The sequence below is a fragment of the Plectropomus leopardus genome, chromosome 8 (genome assembly GCF_008729295.1).
Source record: "Plectropomus leopardus isolate mb chromosome 8, YSFRI_Pleo_2.0, whole genome shotgun sequence".
NCBI classification, from domain to species: domain Eukaryota; kingdom Metazoa; phylum Chordata; class Actinopteri; order Perciformes; family Serranidae; genus Plectropomus; species Plectropomus leopardus.
The window spans coordinates 26339522-26358163 of NC_056470.1; the positions used below are offsets into that span (position 1 = coordinate 26339522).

Below are 18642 nucleotides of genomic sequence, written 5' to 3' on the forward strand. Positions count from 1 at the left end.
TTTCATTTGGATGTAGATTCATACAGTTTAGACACTGATTGTGATATTGCATAGCAAATGAAGGCACGTAAAGTTAAATAATATGTCATTTTGGCCGATAAATCAGGTGAAGTTGTCCAAAAACAGGTAAAAGCAGTATCGGCAGATGCGTCTGTTGAAATCAAGGAATATCAGTAAAGAAACGTCAAAGTAAGATCTGAGGTAATTTAGAAACTGTGATGTAATAATACTTTGTCCATTAGAGAGTACTGACATGTTTTAATATTCAAGTGTATGGCATTTTGTTTGTTTGTTTGTGATGCAGTTGTCTCCTTGTCTTGTACATGTTTAGTTTTCGCGAATTCTGGCATTATTTGTTAAATTTCAGCCATGCATTTTGTACCGTTGCATAACAGCTTCACTTTTGAGGCTACAAGAGCCACCTGGAAAACAACTTTCTAAAATTATCTGCCCCAAGCAAGAATCGATCTCATGACCCTGTGGATTCAAACCAGCCACTTAATCCTCTAAGCCAAACCTCCTGACAATACAACTAAATGTGACGTTCTATTTCACACGCTCGTAAGTCTTTTAGGCATAAAGTTCAATCTCACGACCTGAAACACTCTTGAAGCACCAACTGGAGGAGGAGATACGGTCACTGAAATGTAAAACTACCATATGAAATCCAACCTAGTTAAACATCAGTCAGTGGAAGATGGAAGTAATGCTTTCTTATGCTAAAAAACACAATGTATCCCCTCTAACATCTACCTTCAATAATGCACTAATAGTGATATATTTTCTTACTTATTAAACTTCTATGAACTCATAATACAGACATTAAAGTATGTTTAAAATGAAGCTGAAGTACAGTATGTTTATTTCGATAAGTGTTTTGGGCAGTAACAAGTACAAACCTGTTTCATTCACCTCTGTACATAGTTTACTTTTTTTAAACAGTTGATAATGTTATGTGTATCATCTCTATAGACTAAACGGTGAGTGAGCATTTCATGAACAAACAAGCTACAAGAAAATAAGAACACCAATTCCATTCATTTAAAAAGACAATACAAAATCCAGACATTTCTTTACATGAGCAATAACAATTCAAGTGCAAATATCATTATCGACTCTATGATACATCATAGCAAACTCTCGTTAAAAGGCAACAATAAAAAACAAAACAAAAAAAAAGATCAGGTTGCAGGAAAGAAGCTGATTCTGGTGGGAGGAGGATTTTGGGGAATGAGGGCCAAGTGAGCGCACTGGGAAGCTGCCTGCTGGCATTTACTGTAGTACACAGGGATACTGGAGACCAGATTTATGTACTCTGAAAATTTTAAAGTTATGAAAATTTTAAAGTTATGAAAGATGGCTTGGCCCAGCATCACCCACAAGTTTGACCATGTGGTCAAAATCCCTTTGTGTCATCCTAAAATTTGGGTACATAATATAAAGTGTACCATTTCAGTTATTTGTATTTACATGAGTGGGGATAAAACATACTCCCCGAAAAATCTGTTAATCAGTGAGCAAGCGTCGACTCAAGTTAATTTCTTTAGAGGGTTGAATATACAAGTTTGGAATTGGGTTGGAATTGTTTTTACCAAATTGACTGCAGTGGTAGTACTAATGACTTTAAAGGAACAGTCCCTAAATTTTGGTGAATACTTGTAAGTACTATACTGTAGGCAACTGGACTTGAGTTTGTAGAAAATGTTTCAAGAAACTCAAGAAAGTTCATTAGCCTACAATGTAACATTAAGAATTACCATGACTTGGATGACTGAGAATCTTCACCAACTTGGGAAATACTTACTTACTTACCTACACTTACTGAATATTTACTTTTTTATGGAGAGTCCTTCCTACAACCCGTTGCATCAGCGATATGAAAGTTCTCTCTAAAGTTAGGGTGTGAAGACACTAAATGATGCGTTGGAACTTGTTGGTTTGATTGTAAATCTGTGTCAGTGTTTGGTTGACCCTAGGATCACTGCTCAGCCTTGCTTTAAATTGTTCGGAGTGGCCCCGGTATTTCAGTGAAAAAAATCCCCTTCGGCCAAAAAAACATTTTGCCCATAGACCACCACTGTAAAAGTTATCTGTAAAACTGCTGACAGGACGCTCACACTTTTGATCCATTGTGGCTTTATTTTTGTAAAACTTTCCTCTAGCCGACAAAAGCCATTTAAAATAATCTGTAATGTCATCACAATGTAAAGTTGAGCAAGAACTCACAAGCGGAGCCAATAATACAAACATGACTGCACAGTCACAGGGCTACATACCACGGAAGTAAACTTGGAAGCTAGAAGCTTATTTTGGCATATTTGCCAGGCAAGCAATTTCATTTGACTGAGTAAGCACTATCTTGGGGTGCAGTATCTATTTATTACAAATCTATGGCTGTACTGTGGAGATGCAAAGTTCCTCTTAGCTACTCTGGCGTAAAGTCCTCACGAACCAAAACACTGTCGCAGAAAATGATGTTCTCACTTTCTGTATCCAATCAATGAAAAATACTAAATTTAGGCAGATGAAACTGTGACGTTATCACAAACACGTGAAAGCCTACATTGGCAGAATGTCATAAATAAGTTGTTAATTACAACCTTATATATTTGCTTGCCAATTTGACACATGGTGATATTTATATGTAATAATGCACTAAGTTGTTCAATTTTAAGCATTTCTATTTTGAGTATAGAGGCACAAGATCACCTTTGGGTATAATTTATCTCTAAGAACACATTGCCAACGCAAAGAACAGCCCTTCCTCCATGTCACTCCAACTTTAAAAACGTTGAGCCATGACAGTCACTATTTAACGAAGGACTTCTCAACTACTAAATGCTAGGTGTGAGATTTGAGCTGTAACTTATGTCTACATTGGAACTATTTCCTTGAAATGCTAGTAGCACATATACTCCAACCTAAGTTAGAAATAACGTTCAAACTAGGATACGTTTGAACTTGCACATAGCTGATGCAAACTGATTCCAGGAAGTCACCGCCAAGTAATGGTGCAACAGAAGTGGCACTGAATTAGTGAGTTTTAGAGAAGCTGGTAGGTAGATTTACCTTTGGACAGAGCTAGGTTAGCTGTCTCCTGGCTATAGCTTTATACTTGCTGTTCAGATGAGAGTGGTATGAGTCTTATCTGATTCACAGCAAGAAAGCAATTTCCCCAAAAATCAAACAATTCCTTTAACTACTTGGCAGATCCTAGTATGAAGCAAAGTGTTACATTTTTAAAACTTAAATTTTACCCTGTTTTGGTCACTGTTTTGAAATCACAAAGAATATTTTCTACACACCAAATACTTTTATGTTTTTTTGTTTTCTTTTGACAGACTATACATTTTTTTAGTGTTTCTCTGAATACGAGCAGTTACATGTTGAAACCTGAACATCTTCTGCCCATTGTGACTGATAAATATTTAATACAATGAGTCAACAAGAATGCAGCCAAACGTGCATTTCACAAGCTTTGTTGTGCATCACAATGGTGTATAACCAAATTTAAGATGTGTATTTTTTTCATTCATTGCACTTTGTACTAAAAAAAGGTAGGATGACGGGCTCTAAATTTAGTGCACAAAACAAAGTGACCCGCCCATTTCGGGCGGTCTTTGGAAGAGCTGTCTTCATTGGGACAGAACAAAATGTGTGTAGGGTGTTTGAGGGGTCACTGGGTGTCTTTGGATTTGAGACTTGTGGGGCAGAAAGTGATTTTTGGGGTCCTGCGTAAGAAATTTAGGATTTAAGAATTCAACCCTCGTCTAATTTATTTTCATTATTTACAAGATTGAAATAAAAACACGATAAAACTGGTAGTCCACAGACAGGCAATGTGAGATTATCAACTTACTGTGTGTAAGAACTTAAGTATTTCAGATGTAGAGCTTCCTTTAGTTTCAAACCTAGAGACTATTAGTGTGTCGAGTACATCAGAAAGACAAAATGAGATTGAAGAATTAAAGTGACCTTTTAAAAGAAGCAGCAAACATAATGTCCCTCAAAGACATTTCTCTCTATCTCTCTCTCAGAGACATGTTCCACTAGACATCACATTATCTCATTTCTGCGGCTCTCGCAAGTTTGTTATTCATCTCCCAAATGTCCACTATGTTCCTGGAATGATAAACCACCTGTTCGTATTTGCTTTAAGTTGAAAAAATAAAGAGCGACAGAAATTATCTGAAGGTTGGAAAACGTCGGCACAGTCTAGACAGACGGAACAAAACATAGATTAACTGTTTTAACAGTAAAACCCTTGGAAACTGCTCTAAGAGCTCAAATATAGTAAGGCTTTGAATGACCTGGAACACAGCTGTGATGTGAATTAACAACCGCTCCTCCTCGAGGACACAGACACTGGCGATGGAACCAGGGTTAAACAACACTTACACAACACTTACAGTCATACTTAATGGAAGGAGCTGGAGCTCAGACCGCTCATTTAAGCAAATACAATAACAAGCTCGATCAAGCTCAAACCGCGCACACAAAACGTTACTCCTACTGTCTGAAATAGGCGTTTCTATTGTTTTTTCTTTTTTTTTTTTTTTGTGGTTGCATTGCACAACAGAAACCAAACCCACTCACGTACTCTACATCCCCACTAAATGCTCGGGACTGCAGACCTGCGCTGAAGGGAATCTGACAAAAATAAAAACCTAAAACACAAATTTTCAGTATTTCTCAGGTCTGCATAGTGTTATTGTCAAAGCCTATGGAAAATAAACATACTAGTATGTTTTTAAGTCCTGTGAGAGTTGTGGGATGTGGCCTGTAAGGTGGAGGGGGATGTCAGGGGTGCTTCAGCAGTTGTGTGAGCTTTACTTGTATGGTCGCAGAAAAGCGGACACTTTGCTGCTTATGAGGCGTATGAAGGAGCGAGGAAGCATCTCGTTGGACTCCCGAGTGGTGTACTTAAAGTAGTTGTTTGGGTGAGCCAGCACATCAAAAAGAGTCTTAATCAGTTTTTTATCCTGTGGGGAAGAACACACGGATGTAAATGCTGCACTTAAACGCATATTTTCATCCTTAATAATAGTTTGAATAACATTTGAAGCTATTACACAATGCTGGAAAACTAACTACACACCTGTTTTATGACGACAATAGCAAGTTTTCCCTGTATTAATGTACCATCTGACTCATGCAAGTACTAATGTTTGTTGGCAACAACTTTGTTTGGCGTAATAACACCTTGAAGGTACAGATCTCCCAGGTGATCTTATCTATCAACAAGAAATGAAGTCAGAAATGAACGCAGTAGGAAGGAAATCTGCTCACCTTGAGGATTTCTTGATGGTTTTCTGATGCATAGAGTCTTCCATCTCGCACTATGTCCTCTACGAGCTGTTCATAGTCCTCTGAATTCATAAAAACAAGACACATTATCAAAAAAAAGGTGGTGAAATAACATTAATAGACAGAACAACTGAATTATGGCAATTGTCCTCAAATGGGGTAACACCTACCCCAAGGATCAAGGGAGTGTGTAAGTTAAAAAAAAAAGAAGATAATTATTGGTCACGTATAACTCCTTAAATTATTATATTACAAAACCGTAAGTGTAACTTGTCCAAAAGACGCAGTTCAGTACAACTAAAATGCTGTCCTGTTGTTAGTGCATGATGACAAAAGCATTGTTAATGATGGACTTCACACATTTGAAATATTATGTGTTTTACAGTTACAAGCTGTTTTTTTCTCCGGTAAAACAGGCGGTAAAGTAGACACAGTGCTGTATTGTACATCTTCACATAGGTTTCTTTTCTTTACCAAAATTATTTGGGGCTGGTCAAGGGTTACTGTGCAGAAAAAAAAATTCAAAGGGTGAACATTCCTGTAAAAACAAACTGAAAATCACTTACCAATGCCACATTTCAGAATAAATTTAACTACTAAATAAATCAAAGAAATAAGTGCAGAAGGAGAAACCACACAAGCTTGGAAGGGCATTTGTAATGGACGGATGCAAGAGTAATGATGGTAACAACTGCGCATAATATAGAGAAGTTATGTTGTAGCACAAGACACAATTTGATGGACAAGAAAAGCTGACTTAATGCTTGAAATGTAAAAAAAAAAAAGAAAAAAAAGGCCCTAAAATTTTTCCATAATACTGTGTTTCTACTGCATTTTTTCTTTTAATTTAATTCAATTTGTCCTTATTTTCTTATTTTATTTGTATTTTACATGTATTTTGCACTTTGCACATTTGACGATTTTATGTCTTGTGATGCACTGTATAACTGGCTTTTGAAAAATGCTGTAAAATAGTTGTTATTGCAAATCATAGTCAAAACTTAAATAAATGTAGGGGACCTTATTAAAGAATTTTTGAGAGAGACAGAGTGGGAGACATAAAAATATCGAGTGACGGATGGATACAGACACAGCTGTTGTGATAAATGAGCTGGCTACATACCATCGTAAGTAACATAGGGGATCTGAAAGCCTCTGGCGCTGTTTGCCTCATTGGACTTAAAGTTAATCCAGAGACGTCTGGAGCGAGCGGTGAAGGCGATGGGCCGCTCGTACGTCTGACACGTCTCGTAGGTGGTGATGGATGTGGCTGACCCTTGCAGGGGGACAGAAAGGACAACAGTGACTTATTAGGTTTGTATGGAGCAGTTAGAAACAGTATAAACCCTAAATTACACTGACACATCAACGGGAGAGACAGACACTCACAGTTCTTCCTCATGACCAGCACATCTCCGCACTCATCCTCCGATGGCAGGAAGATCTCCGGCACCACAATTAGGATCTTGCGCTTGCTGGGCGGGTTGATGTTCCAGATACACTCCACATTGGCAGGGTAATTACCGGGATAGTTTGGTGACTCAATGTAACCCATGAATTCGCCCATCTCGCCACCACATTGCCTGTCTAGACATACGCAAACAAAACAAATCATACTCCAGCTCATGATTAAGAAATCTGAAAACACTAAACAGTAATTTTCATACTCACTCTTGCACTGAGAGACACTTGTGGCACCATCGAAATCAGTGGTGGTGTTCCCAGGGCAGGAGATACAATAGTTCTGTCTAAACTCTGTCTGGTACGTCCCTACCGGGCAGCGGATACACCTGTGTACCGTGGTGTTGTAGTAATGACCTGGAGAACACTGAACTGCAGGGTAGAGATGAAGATGCACATTAAGTAGGGAGAGTTTTGGAGAATTATTTGAGGATATACTGGCTGTTGTAAAAAGAGCACAAGCTGACCTTTGACCTCACAATCGTGGAAGGAGCTGGCACCTTCCCGCTTGGTGCTCAGTCCTCCCCCGCACGGGAAGCAAAGGGTCCGTCCCAAATCTGGTTGGTAGGTGCCCTGAGGGCACGCCTGACAGGGTTTGAACCCATCGCTGGAGAAGTACCCCGTATGACACTGACCTACATTAGAGGGTAAGGACATCAACACCTCGCAGGATCAGAAATACATGTTTAACATCGTGCCTGGGATTTAAAACTAGGCTACCTGCACAGGAAGAGATGTTTCGTGCCCCAACAGGCCCGTGGCCGTCACTGCCGGGGCAGAGGTCACAGGCCAGCTGCCCCTCCTTCTCCTGGAAAGTGCCGGGTGGACACTGGACACAGCGCTCCTGCTCACCGTGGTAATAAGACCCCGACGAGCATCTGACTGAGAGAATATCCACAACGGCTCCGGTCAGAGAGGACACACTTCACTTTAATCAGGTCAAAGAAACACAATACAGAAATGCAAACCTTTAAAGGGACAGATAATCCACGGACTGTGTTGCAAATACGTGAGGGGAGCAGAATATTAGAGACACCTCTAAATATAATGCAGTACCACTACATCCTCCTGAACACCTTTATGATAATGTCAGAAAAACCGAAGTTTATTTGCATCACAAATGTAGACTATATGGCTAAAAAGTTATGTTTATTAGACTGTAGGTGTCTGTTTGCTGTTTCAAAATAGTCCCCTATCACAAGTGTGTTGGCCATTTTGTAGTAGTGTTTGAATTCTCAGCTGTTAATTTCATCCACTATATAGTGCACTATAAAATGCCCACAATGCACAGCAAATTTGAGTGTACATGCAATGTACACCACATTTAGCTCCCGTCTACCACAATGCTATGCGGTCGTGTATTTCCGGTGGAAAAAATTTCCAAGTAGTGTCTGAAATCGCGTTTGGTTATTCCCTATATAGTGCACTATTTAATACACACTACGTAGTGAATAGTGAGTGAGTGAATGCAGGGACGGTTTTGAACACAGCTAATGAAAGTTTACTACCGAACAAGGAATGCAGATTATAACACCATAAATGACACTTGATATATATACACACACATACTGTACATACATAGTTATATTGTACTTCTCATACATATCTATGATCCATACCATAATATTTTCTTATTGGCATTCTACATTTTACTTTGTACAACAGCTTCCCTCAGGTTAAATAAAGTTCTACATTATCTCAACTCATGTTAAATGGCAGACTATCTGAATCTGCTGTTGTCATCACGGTAAAAACAGCTCATCTAACACTTCCCGTGCAGCTCTCCGGTCTTACCACATCGCCCTCCATCCCTCTCCCAGCCCGGGCCACAGTTTTCCTGAACGGGAGCAGCTTGTGGAAGTTTCTGAGCCACCTCGTACTCCAAACCAGCGACACGAATCAGGAAGCGCTCCTGGTTGATGGACTTCTTCAGAGCCTTGATGTACGTCTTAACCTGCTTCTCCATGCGCTGTCTCAGGCAGCTGAGGTTGCAACTCCCTGATTACGGGTAAACATACTGTGTTTCAGTCAAAAACACACAGCAGATGCTAAAATAACATATTTACACTCCATCTTAATATAAAATATTGCTTTGACTTGGACATTGAAGTTGCTGTCTTTGACTAATGATGAATCTAATGAACTAACTAACTGATGAATCTGTCGGTTGTTCAGTAAAAAGATCACGAGGTCTACACAGGCCGCAGCTGTAGATGTGCTGTTTTAAAGAGATGACTGACCTGTGGTGTCTCCAGGTTTGACTTCAGCTTCCAGCTCCAAAGTAATACGTGTTACCTCTTTGTTGGAGGGGTTGCGAGCACGCCGCCCTTTAGCTTTCTTAGAGGAGTCACATTTGAGGTTCACAAATGTCACCAGGCAGTTGCTGCAGGGCTGCCCCCCTCCTGTGGACAACACGATATCAGTAAACCCAAATCATGCATTTATAATGAATGCTGATTATTGCTGGAGAGTTAAGGTCTATAATAAGATATACCTCAAGGGCAGCAGATACATCATCAGTTTATTACAAACATTTTACATTTAGATTTACATATACTTCAATTTTCTTCAGGCTTAATAGTTAATTTAGTCTAATATTGAAACATTATTTATATGAGGGCTTACAATTGTTTTCTTTATGAATTCATCTAGCATTTTTTTTCTTGGTTGATTAAAGGTATAATAGGATTTTCCTAAAACGCAACGTATAGACTCATACACAAGTAATCCCTCTCAATTATAGCAGCGTGCATCCAAGACAAAGAGCAAAAAAAACCCACAAATATTTCAAGGTAAAATGCCAAGTGGACAAAACTCATTCTAAAACAAGAGTAGATCTTGGTTGGCTTTGTTAACTTGCTTATGTATCACCTTTTCTGTTACAACAAATGTCTCGTCCCTATAATATAGAAATGCAGAAGTGCAGGATGAGGGCGTAATACTGTGAGTTATGCACTCTGTTATCTGTCTTACCCAAGTGTATTTATTTAGTCTAAAAACGAGATAGAATATATGCAGGCATGTGAGTGAAAATTAGTTTGTCCGTAGCACGCACAGGTAACACAGCATGATCCTAACAAGATGTTTGAAAAAATTAATGCAGTGTCTCTATAATAGATATAATATAATATAGATATATGCAATTTGGATAAAGATATAATATAATAGCTTCCAGTATACATACAAGCAGTGTCGGGAGGCGGGGCAAAGTTTTAATAATGTGTTAACAAAAAGCAACCAACAATCCCTAAATAGTATACCTTTAAGCAGTAACTTGCTTTGTCTATAAAATGTCAGAAAATTGTGAAAAAATGTCCTTTGTAATTTGTGCAAACCAAATTTCTTGTTTTGTCCAACCAACAGTCTGAAACTCTAAATTATAAATCTAACACAATAAAGAAAAGCAGCTAATGCTCACATTTGAGCAGCTATCACTGTGGATATTTTTGCATTTTTGTTCGAAAATGTAACAAAGAGATTAATTCATTATCAAAGAGTTAATTTTTTTATGTTGATTGACCGTGGGTTTTTGGGGGGGGGTTTTGCATTTCATGTAAAGCATCTTTGAGAATCTAGAAGACCACTATATAAGTCCTATCTATATTAATATTATTATTATTAGTAGTAGTGGTAATAATAATTGTTTCAGCTCTAAATGAGTGTTCATCCCTTTAATTTTTTAATAAATAACAGCATAAGCATACAGCAGCACACACAAACTAAGACTGACCTGGTCCTAGAGTCCGTCCTCTGTCCTCGGTCCTGCCGGTCAGCTTCGGGTGTAGATGACATTTGGCATTTTTAATCTTGAAAGAAGCCGTCTGCTTCACTGGAGGGGCCAGAGTCTCTACAGACAAACACAGCACAGTGGGTAGGAGCACACTGCAACATCACACTGCTGCCACGGCAAAAACAGACCGACTGTGACTAACTGATTGTTTTAAGTGTTCACGTGATTATAGGGATCTGTGGGGAGGCGAACCTATGCAGCTCTGACTGCTGCTGGAGTTGAGCCTGGCAGGAGACTTCCCTCTGAGGATGGGGATACCACAGCTGACTGAGTAGCTGTTGTCAGACTCTGCAAAAGGTCAAACAAAAACAAAACAAGAATTATTGCCATGCAGATGTATGCCTCCATGCACCAGTCAAGTTGCAATTGACTAGTTTACATCCAAGTCGTCCCTCGTCTGCACAGAAGGTCCATACAGTCACAGTGTTGAGGTGGGCACCCACTATAAGTGTCACTAATTTAGCATCTGACCAAATGTGTTTACCTTTGCCTCTGAGATATGACGTTTGAGTAATGGCCAAGTTTTTTTGCAGAACATTACGATGTAAGTTAGGTCACAGTGACCTTGACCTTTGTACACCAAATTCTAATCAATTCATTGTTGAGTCCAAGTGAACGTTTGTGCCAAATCTGAAGAAATTGCCTCATGGTGTTCATGAGATATTACCCTCACAAGAATGAGATGGATGAGGTCACAGTTGCCTTGACCTTTGACCTATATCCACCAAAATCCAATCAGTACATTCTTGGTTCAAAGCGCATATTTGTGCTAAATTTAAAGAAATTCCCCCAAGGCGTTCTTGAGACATCATGTTCATAAGAATGGGAAGGATAAACGCACGGACGGAGGGACAACCCAAAAACATAGCGCCTCCGGCCATGGCTATCACGGTGTGAAGCATTATCACTTAAGACAATGTTCAAAATTCTGAATTTAAAAGGACTTCTGTGTCAGTGTTTTTGTGACATACCTGCCAGATAGTGAGCCTTAGATGCACAGGTAAGAGAGCAGCTCTCTTTCTTGCCTGTCTTGCTGCAGGTCAGAGTGGCTTTTGGTGCCACCAGTCCAGCCGGACATTTCACCAGCTCTGAGAGAAAATACAAAATCCACTCAAAGTCACAAACTGTTGACAAAGAAAGCTGAGAGAGAGGAATGATCCTGGCACTGGTGTGAGGAAACTGAAGTGTTTGTGTGACTGTGTGTGTGTGTGTGTGTGTGTGTGTGTGTGTGTGTGTATGTCAGTGAATTGACCACAGGGGGGCAGTGTTGCTCCATACCAACACAGTCCTTCCTGTTCCAGTGCAGCTTGTACCCTGGTGGACAGGTACACTCGTAGCTCCCCAGGGTGTTGATGCAGCCGTATTTACAACCTCCCCGGTTTATACTGCATTCATCAATATCTGCAAATAAATGTTTAGACATAGACACACATAAATGTCACCGGAAGGACTAATTGGACACATACTGTACACACTTTAAAAGATAAAATGGGGAAGGAAAAGGATTTTCATTGACACTGATAAACTATGTGTTCAGTTTAAAGAGATCTGGAGTCAATTTTGTTGACTAAAATGAAAAAAAAGAAACTGGCTTATTAAGAACCAGCCCAGCTGTGAATGAGGAGTTCTTGAGAGTTCAGATCACTTCTTCCTGTCAGAGAGACACATCCTAAGATGATTAATGTGTTTGCGTGTAAACAGAAGTGATTCTTCTTCGTTTTGATGTCGCCACATTCAATTTCACAGTCAAAACGTCTTTGCTCTCTCAGTGAGGAAGACTTGTGGCGAGCAGTAAATTATAATCACCTTTTCAAACACATGCTGAGCTAAAACCACTAAAAGCATCCGGGATCCAGATGCAGGCTCGCTGCCATTGACTCCAGACAGAAAATCAGTTTAGTGGGTAGAACTGAGGATGCGGCAGCCTGCGGACAAGCGGCGGAGACACTGGGACAGAGACGGAGATAATGGCAGTGATTGATGATCTGGCCCGCTGATATGAAATGCTCTTCCTTGTCTCATTCAATTATTCACCCTGAATAAAAACAGTCTGCGTGCCTCTGCGCTCCCTGAAGAAGATGATGACTTCATCAACGGCGACGTGCAGCCAGAGCTGCTTGGAAATGTTACAAGAGGTGCGCTGCTTATCCTCTGCATCAAAGCACTCAATTTAAAGGACAAAGAACTCTAATGAATATCTGATGGAGGGGCAGCTCATCTGCCAGCAACTGTTGTTTTGACTCCTTTGTTCCTCCCACTTTTGAAATGTAACCAAACAGACGCATTGTGACCTTTCTCCAGAGCCTTTTTTCCTTGTGTGTTCTTGTAGAAAGATGAGTCAAGAGGGAATAAAAAGAGACAAATTGACATTTAGACTCAACAGTTGCTTTGTGTAATTTGTAAGGAATTTCGGGATGGCTTGGGAGAGTTCACGGAAATTGACTAATCTTTAAATTTGAATCACTTTCATGCACTCGCTCATCAACATCAGGAGCTCCCAGTCTAAACATGGTGGTGTGGGTTTTTGAAAGGATTTTTTTCTAACCACAACATGGACAAATGGAACTGTTACAGGTACGGTTTGTAAGATTTAAGGAGATTTGGTGGCGTCTAGTGATGAGGACTGCAGGTTGCAACAAGCTGAAACTTGTACTTGTACTTAGTATTCCTGCAGTGTTTATCGTTCAGGAGGTTTTTACCGGGAGCCGAATTATCCGCAGAGGTCTCTTCCTCTCCAAAACAAACTGACCAGGTGATTACAACTGGTGAAAACACTGAGTGATGCAGTTTCACGTTTCAAATCAGCGTCTCGCCTACTCCGTTTCCAACTTTGCAGAAGACACAATAGGTAAACATCTGAGACACCGAGCAAGAGAGGGAATGAGGGAGGGAGAGAGAGAGAGACCGTCGCTAACTGCTAAGTTAAAGCAGCGAATAAAGCTTAAAGTATGTAAACAACTGTGGGATTATCAGGAAGTCGCTAAAAGAGTGAGAGAGCTATGAGTTCTTCAGCAGAACTAGTGTGAGTTTACATGTGTAGCAGATATTTAACAGCTGTAATGAAGAACATCACAAAGCTTTTTTGGGGTTGTCCGTTCTGGGCTACTGTAGAAACATGGCGGTACAACATGGCAAAATCCATAGATGAGGACCAGCTCCCTATGTAGATACACTCAAAGGTAACATAAATATAACGACTCTTATTTCTAGGTGATTATACACTAAAGAAAACATACTTATTACATTACATTTTTGCCGGTTTATCCCCCCAAATCCTATTAACTGGACCTTCAAAATATCAAGATATCAAAATAACTCTGTGTGGTTTTGGGGAATAAACACTGTCTTTCTCTCATCGATGTATACATACATGTGTCAGTACCACAGTAAAGCAATTATTTTGTGGTCAATGCTGCCTGGATAAAATGAGGTAAATACAAAAATACTTAAAGTGTTTAGTCACACCAGCTTCAACTCTATTTTCTTACCAGATAAGCAAAGCTGAGAGGAAGAATAGCTGGATACACTCTCACTTGGGAGGAATGTTGACAGGCCTCGGCACAATGCTTGACAGCAGGTCACTGACCTAATTGGGTTTGTTTAGGGTGAGTCTATTGTTAAACACTGAGCACAGCTTTCTGGACTGTTTGGCAGTTATATTTCGGTTGATAAACCTCACAGGGAATAACATAACCTTGGCTATGGCCAAAAGTGAGAAAGTACAACAGGGAGCGCCATAAATCTCCAGGGTTATCTAACAGTTCCAACAGCGCCGATGAAAAGCAGAGGGAAGTCATTCATCACCTTCTCTCTCAACAATGGTATAGAGAGTCACTTACGCCTGACCATCTTCCCTCCGCTCAGCGGCTCAGTGTGGCCTGATCACAGTCCATCATGGGAGTAAAAGCTCTACAAATCCAATTCTGGCGCTTCTATTACCTGAACTGACAGCTAATACGGCTGCCTGTGTGTGCGAAGGATCCAATAAAGCTATCATCTAAAATACAGTTTGTGTAATTCTAACCGTACATATAGAGGGTGGATCAGATAAAAGCCCTGACAATACTATATAATCCAGTAGCATTACAACAATTTTTCAGACTCTGTAATAACACTCTAATACACTGGTTCGCAAACCGTGGTATGTGTACCCTCCCTCTAGTGGTATGTAGAGGAATCTCCAAAATATTTGGAAAAATAAATAAATAATTCAAATATTTGTAATGCTATTAAATACTACAATATTTCAAATGAAAATAATTAAGGCTTATTTTCGCTTAATGTTATGTACGTAACAGATGTGGACAAAGCCTTCTGTTCGAGTTAGTGGACACATTTTTTTTTTCAGCATGAAAGCCATGAAATTTCTATCCCCATACAAGGCAGCGAGGAGCTAAACTGGAAGGTAGTTGTTTGGCTGGTGCAAGTCTCTAGTGTGCTTGCTCTATCGGCCCCACAATGCGAAGGATTCAGGTAATTTCACACTGTAAAAAATAGAGGTTTTTTTTGCTTTTTGCACCACTGAGCAACTTTTACAGGAATGAAGGGGGGTCTGCCTCCAACTGGCTACTTCCTGTTGAGCACTCTGCTAACTTGAATGGGGATGAAATTATTTGAACGTGAGGCTCTTCTAGACTTTCTAGATGTTATCTAATTGGATGGATCAGATTTTAATTGTGAACAGGGATTATGATGCTCAAGAAAATGTATCAACTGATTTACAGTCTCTTTCACAATGGAAGTATTTTTGGGTCACATTGCATCATGTCACAGTGTAATTACACTTTTTGGCAACTACAAAAACTGGCTTTAAAGCACAGCACAGTTCCTGGGGGACTGACGCATACCTTCATGATTACAGCATTTACGAGCAAAACTGTGACATGTTAGTAAGCTGAGGTAAAAGGAACGGTCTAAAAACCTTGCAATCACTGCCCCAAACGGGTACTATTAGAAACTGAAGAGGACCACAATCAACATGAGTGCAAGAGCTAGTGGCTACTTAAGCAGCGGCAGTAAAGTCTGCACAGCACCTGATGAGGGGCTGGCCCTCGCAGTGTATGAGAGTTGTGTACAGTAGTTCAAGTGCCAGTTCTAGTGCTCTAGTCGGTCAGAGTGGCGGTACTTGGAGAGCCTATTATTTTCTGAGGTGGCGTAAAAGGTTTGAGACCCACTACTATAAGATGTTCCACCTCGAGCACATGGCAACTGCATACTAAGGCTTTTTAAAGGAATGTTTATCTTTATTAGGTTGTGAGAGATATAGAGATATAGAGAGTACACATGCAGAGGTCGTCAGTTGGGCATGTTGCGGTAAGAGAGTGTAACTGACTGCACTGTTGTGTTTGTGCAAACCTCATGAACCCAAACATACACGTTACCTCTCTCTAGTCTCGTTCCTTATTCTACATTCTGTTGCTACATTCCTGATCAGTAGACCTGTCAAACTACAGACAAAAAAAACACAGAACAAATCACTGCAAAGCTATGTATTTCGAGTGCATATGCGCTGCCTCTCCCAGAACTACTGTGAGGCCCTGAGGCGCTGGAGACGGCAGCAGATTCTAACTGGTGATACACACTCCATCAAAGGGCCGCCGCAACACCCTGATGTGCTCTGGCGGGCCTCTTGCTGCCTGCCAGGCAGATCTGACGCGCCCCCACACACCTCCTCCTGACACCAAAGGCTGCGTCTGCTATCTGTTCCACACCAGAGTACTGTGGGTACCTGCTAATGTTTGATGAACATGGTCATACTCCACCTTGAAGGACTATAACTGTGTTTTTCATGTTTTAGTCCATTAACTACAGCTCAAATTGCCAGAACACTTTACACTACAGTGTAGCAAAAGTTCTTTGATTGATTTCCTGCCTTCCAGGCAGCCACCTGCCTCAGCTCATTTCAATCGATCTGAAAATCAACTTGCAAAGACTTTAAACTAGCTTGAGAGTGATAACCCATCAGAGTCATTTAGTTACATCTTGTTATTGTTAAAGTGTGCAGCTGCATGCAGGGACTTTTTTATTCTTTAATGATGCTGTGACATCCAGAGTCCGCTGAACATATGAACAATAACAACACACTGTGAAAACAATAACGGTCTAGTATTTGTTTCTCGAGTATGGTTATATTCCTGTTCAGAAGGTAACTCTCAGGACTCTGATGTCGGAATTAAATTACTTCAGTGTTTTAAAAAAACAGCCTTTGATTAGTTACCTTTTAATATGCTAATTAGCATTTAACACAAAATAATCGAGACTGATTGGAAACATTTCTTTGCAGGTACTTGGACATAAACCAAAGTATTGTACAAACATGACCTGATGATGGCGCTACAAGAAAAGCAAAGGTGACCAAAGTTATTACAATTTATCCTGAGGGGAAGATGAATGCATGCACCTCATTTCATGATAAGCATCAACAGTTGCTGGGAATTGGTGAAATTTCATTAATACTAATGCCATTGATAATTCTATTTATCAGTCTGGTTTCGTTCAGGAGTCTTGGAACCTCTTTGCTATTTAGTGAACCAGCTCACATTTTCACCAGTTTTGAGCCATTGTAACTAAGGATGTGTCATCAACCAAGGGCGATGCACAATGCACAATGCACAACAGAAGAGGCTGAATCATGGATTTTACGGATTGCCTGCAAAATTTTTCTCTGCATTTACAGATATTTGTTTTTATCCGAAAAACATGCATGACCCAACTACAACTGAAACCACTGCACGCTCTTTTCTGTGTTTCAGTTTCTAACTTGTCTCCATTGCTGCCTTATCCATCCCTTCTTTCCAATCTGTAGGATATGACACGCCCACTGATGTTGCCACAGTTTGCACTTTAGGTCAAGAAAACCTGCTATTTTTTGGTTCGGGTTCTGTTCCGAGTTCGGCTGAAATGCTCTGAACAGTTCAAAATCTGGTTTGGGAACTGGAACAGAACCCATTCCATATTGGTGCAAAAGGGGTATAAGTGATTCCTGATCAGTTTTCTGTGTGGAAAAGAAGTTGGCCTTTGCATGTTTTCAGCATCAACACAATTGTTTTCACATTTTTTTGATTAACAAAAAATCTGTTCAGCCTGCCTGTGTGGCGCCTATGTTATTATAATTTAGGAATTTAGGATATTCACCCTCGGTAATAGTTGTGTTGCTCCGTTCTGAAGCTGTGGCACTTGTGCGTAGAGTTTCATAAGCATGACTTTGCTGGAATTTAAGCTCATGTCCCAAAGGTGTTGCCACCCTGAATCAAAATGATCATTTTGCAGATATCATAAGAAGTAATCTTCCATTGTGAAATGAAGCCACACTGTGAACGGTTTCTTTTTCTGCTGGCATTGACAAAGAATTTGATGATCTAAGAGGCATATGGTTAAGATGGATCAGACAATTTGGAACCGGTTCTCAACTAGAAAAGCTTTCCCATTCACATCTGTACACTTGAGCACATTTCACTAAAAGCCACGAATATGAATCTCATGCTGGCGCTAGAGAAAAGGTCAGAGGACACCTCATCGTCCTCTGGGGACCATGAATGTCTGTACCAAATTTCATGGTTATCTATGTCACAGCTGATGAGATATTTTGGTCTTGACCAAAGACTATAACTACTCTGTGCTCGGCACTTTATATTCATTGACTCTGGCACTTTTATAGCTACCTCTTTTATATTGTGTGCAATGTGGTTTTTGCAGTACGCTTAATGTTTTTGATATTGTATGCAATGTGTGTCTTTTTTTAACTCTTATGCACGAATCCAGGAGTGGCACTCCTAATTTCACTGTAATAAAATACAGGCTTTCAGTTATATTCTAGACTGTCTGGCTAAGAACAACCAATGCCTCGTCTTTTATGCCACTATAAAAGACGAGATAATCTTCAGAACTTAAAAGTATATAAAATGACCTCTCTTACCAGCTAAAACTATCTGTTATAGTCTTTTATTATGCACAACATGCTGGAGGGAGTTTTATGTAAGCTGTCAGTAGAAATTTTAATTACCAATAATAATCTATTTCTAGTGTTGTTATGATTTTCCTGCCAAACATGAGAGCAGCTAATGGATGGTTAGCAAAGAGGTGTG

At 40.0% G+C, this 18642-nt stretch overlaps 1 protein-coding gene across 2 annotated transcripts in view; it reads right to left on the bottom strand.

The window, feature by feature from the left end:
- Positions 1 to 838: 838 nt before the first annotated feature.
- The window catches only part of scube3 (signal peptide, CUB domain, EGF-like 3), a 106141-nt gene continuing 88337 nt past the window's right edge, over positions 839 to 18642 (bottom strand). For both annotated transcript variants that reach the window (XM_042491617.1, XM_042491616.1), the window contains 13 exons: positions 11837 to 11959; positions 11530 to 11646; positions 10751 to 10846; positions 10499 to 10615; positions 9009 to 9170; positions 8563 to 8766; positions 7489 to 7650; positions 7236 to 7403; positions 6979 to 7140; positions 6697 to 6894; positions 6431 to 6583; positions 5290 to 5369; positions 839 to 4982 (listed from right to left, as the gene is read on the bottom strand). In XM_042491617.1, coding sequence (XP_042347551.1) covers positions 4830 to 4982; positions 5290 to 5369; positions 6431 to 6583; positions 6697 to 6894; positions 6979 to 7140; positions 7236 to 7403; positions 7489 to 7650; positions 8563 to 8766; positions 9009 to 9170; positions 10499 to 10615; positions 10751 to 10846; positions 11530 to 11646; positions 11837 to 11959 — 1895 coding nt within the window. In that variant the 3' untranslated portion in view covers positions 839 to 4829. The remainder of the gene's footprint in view (positions 4983 to 5289; positions 5370 to 6430; positions 6584 to 6696; positions 6895 to 6978; positions 7141 to 7235; positions 7404 to 7488; positions 7651 to 8562; positions 8767 to 9008; positions 9171 to 10498; positions 10616 to 10750; positions 10847 to 11529; positions 11647 to 11836; positions 11960 to 18642) is intronic.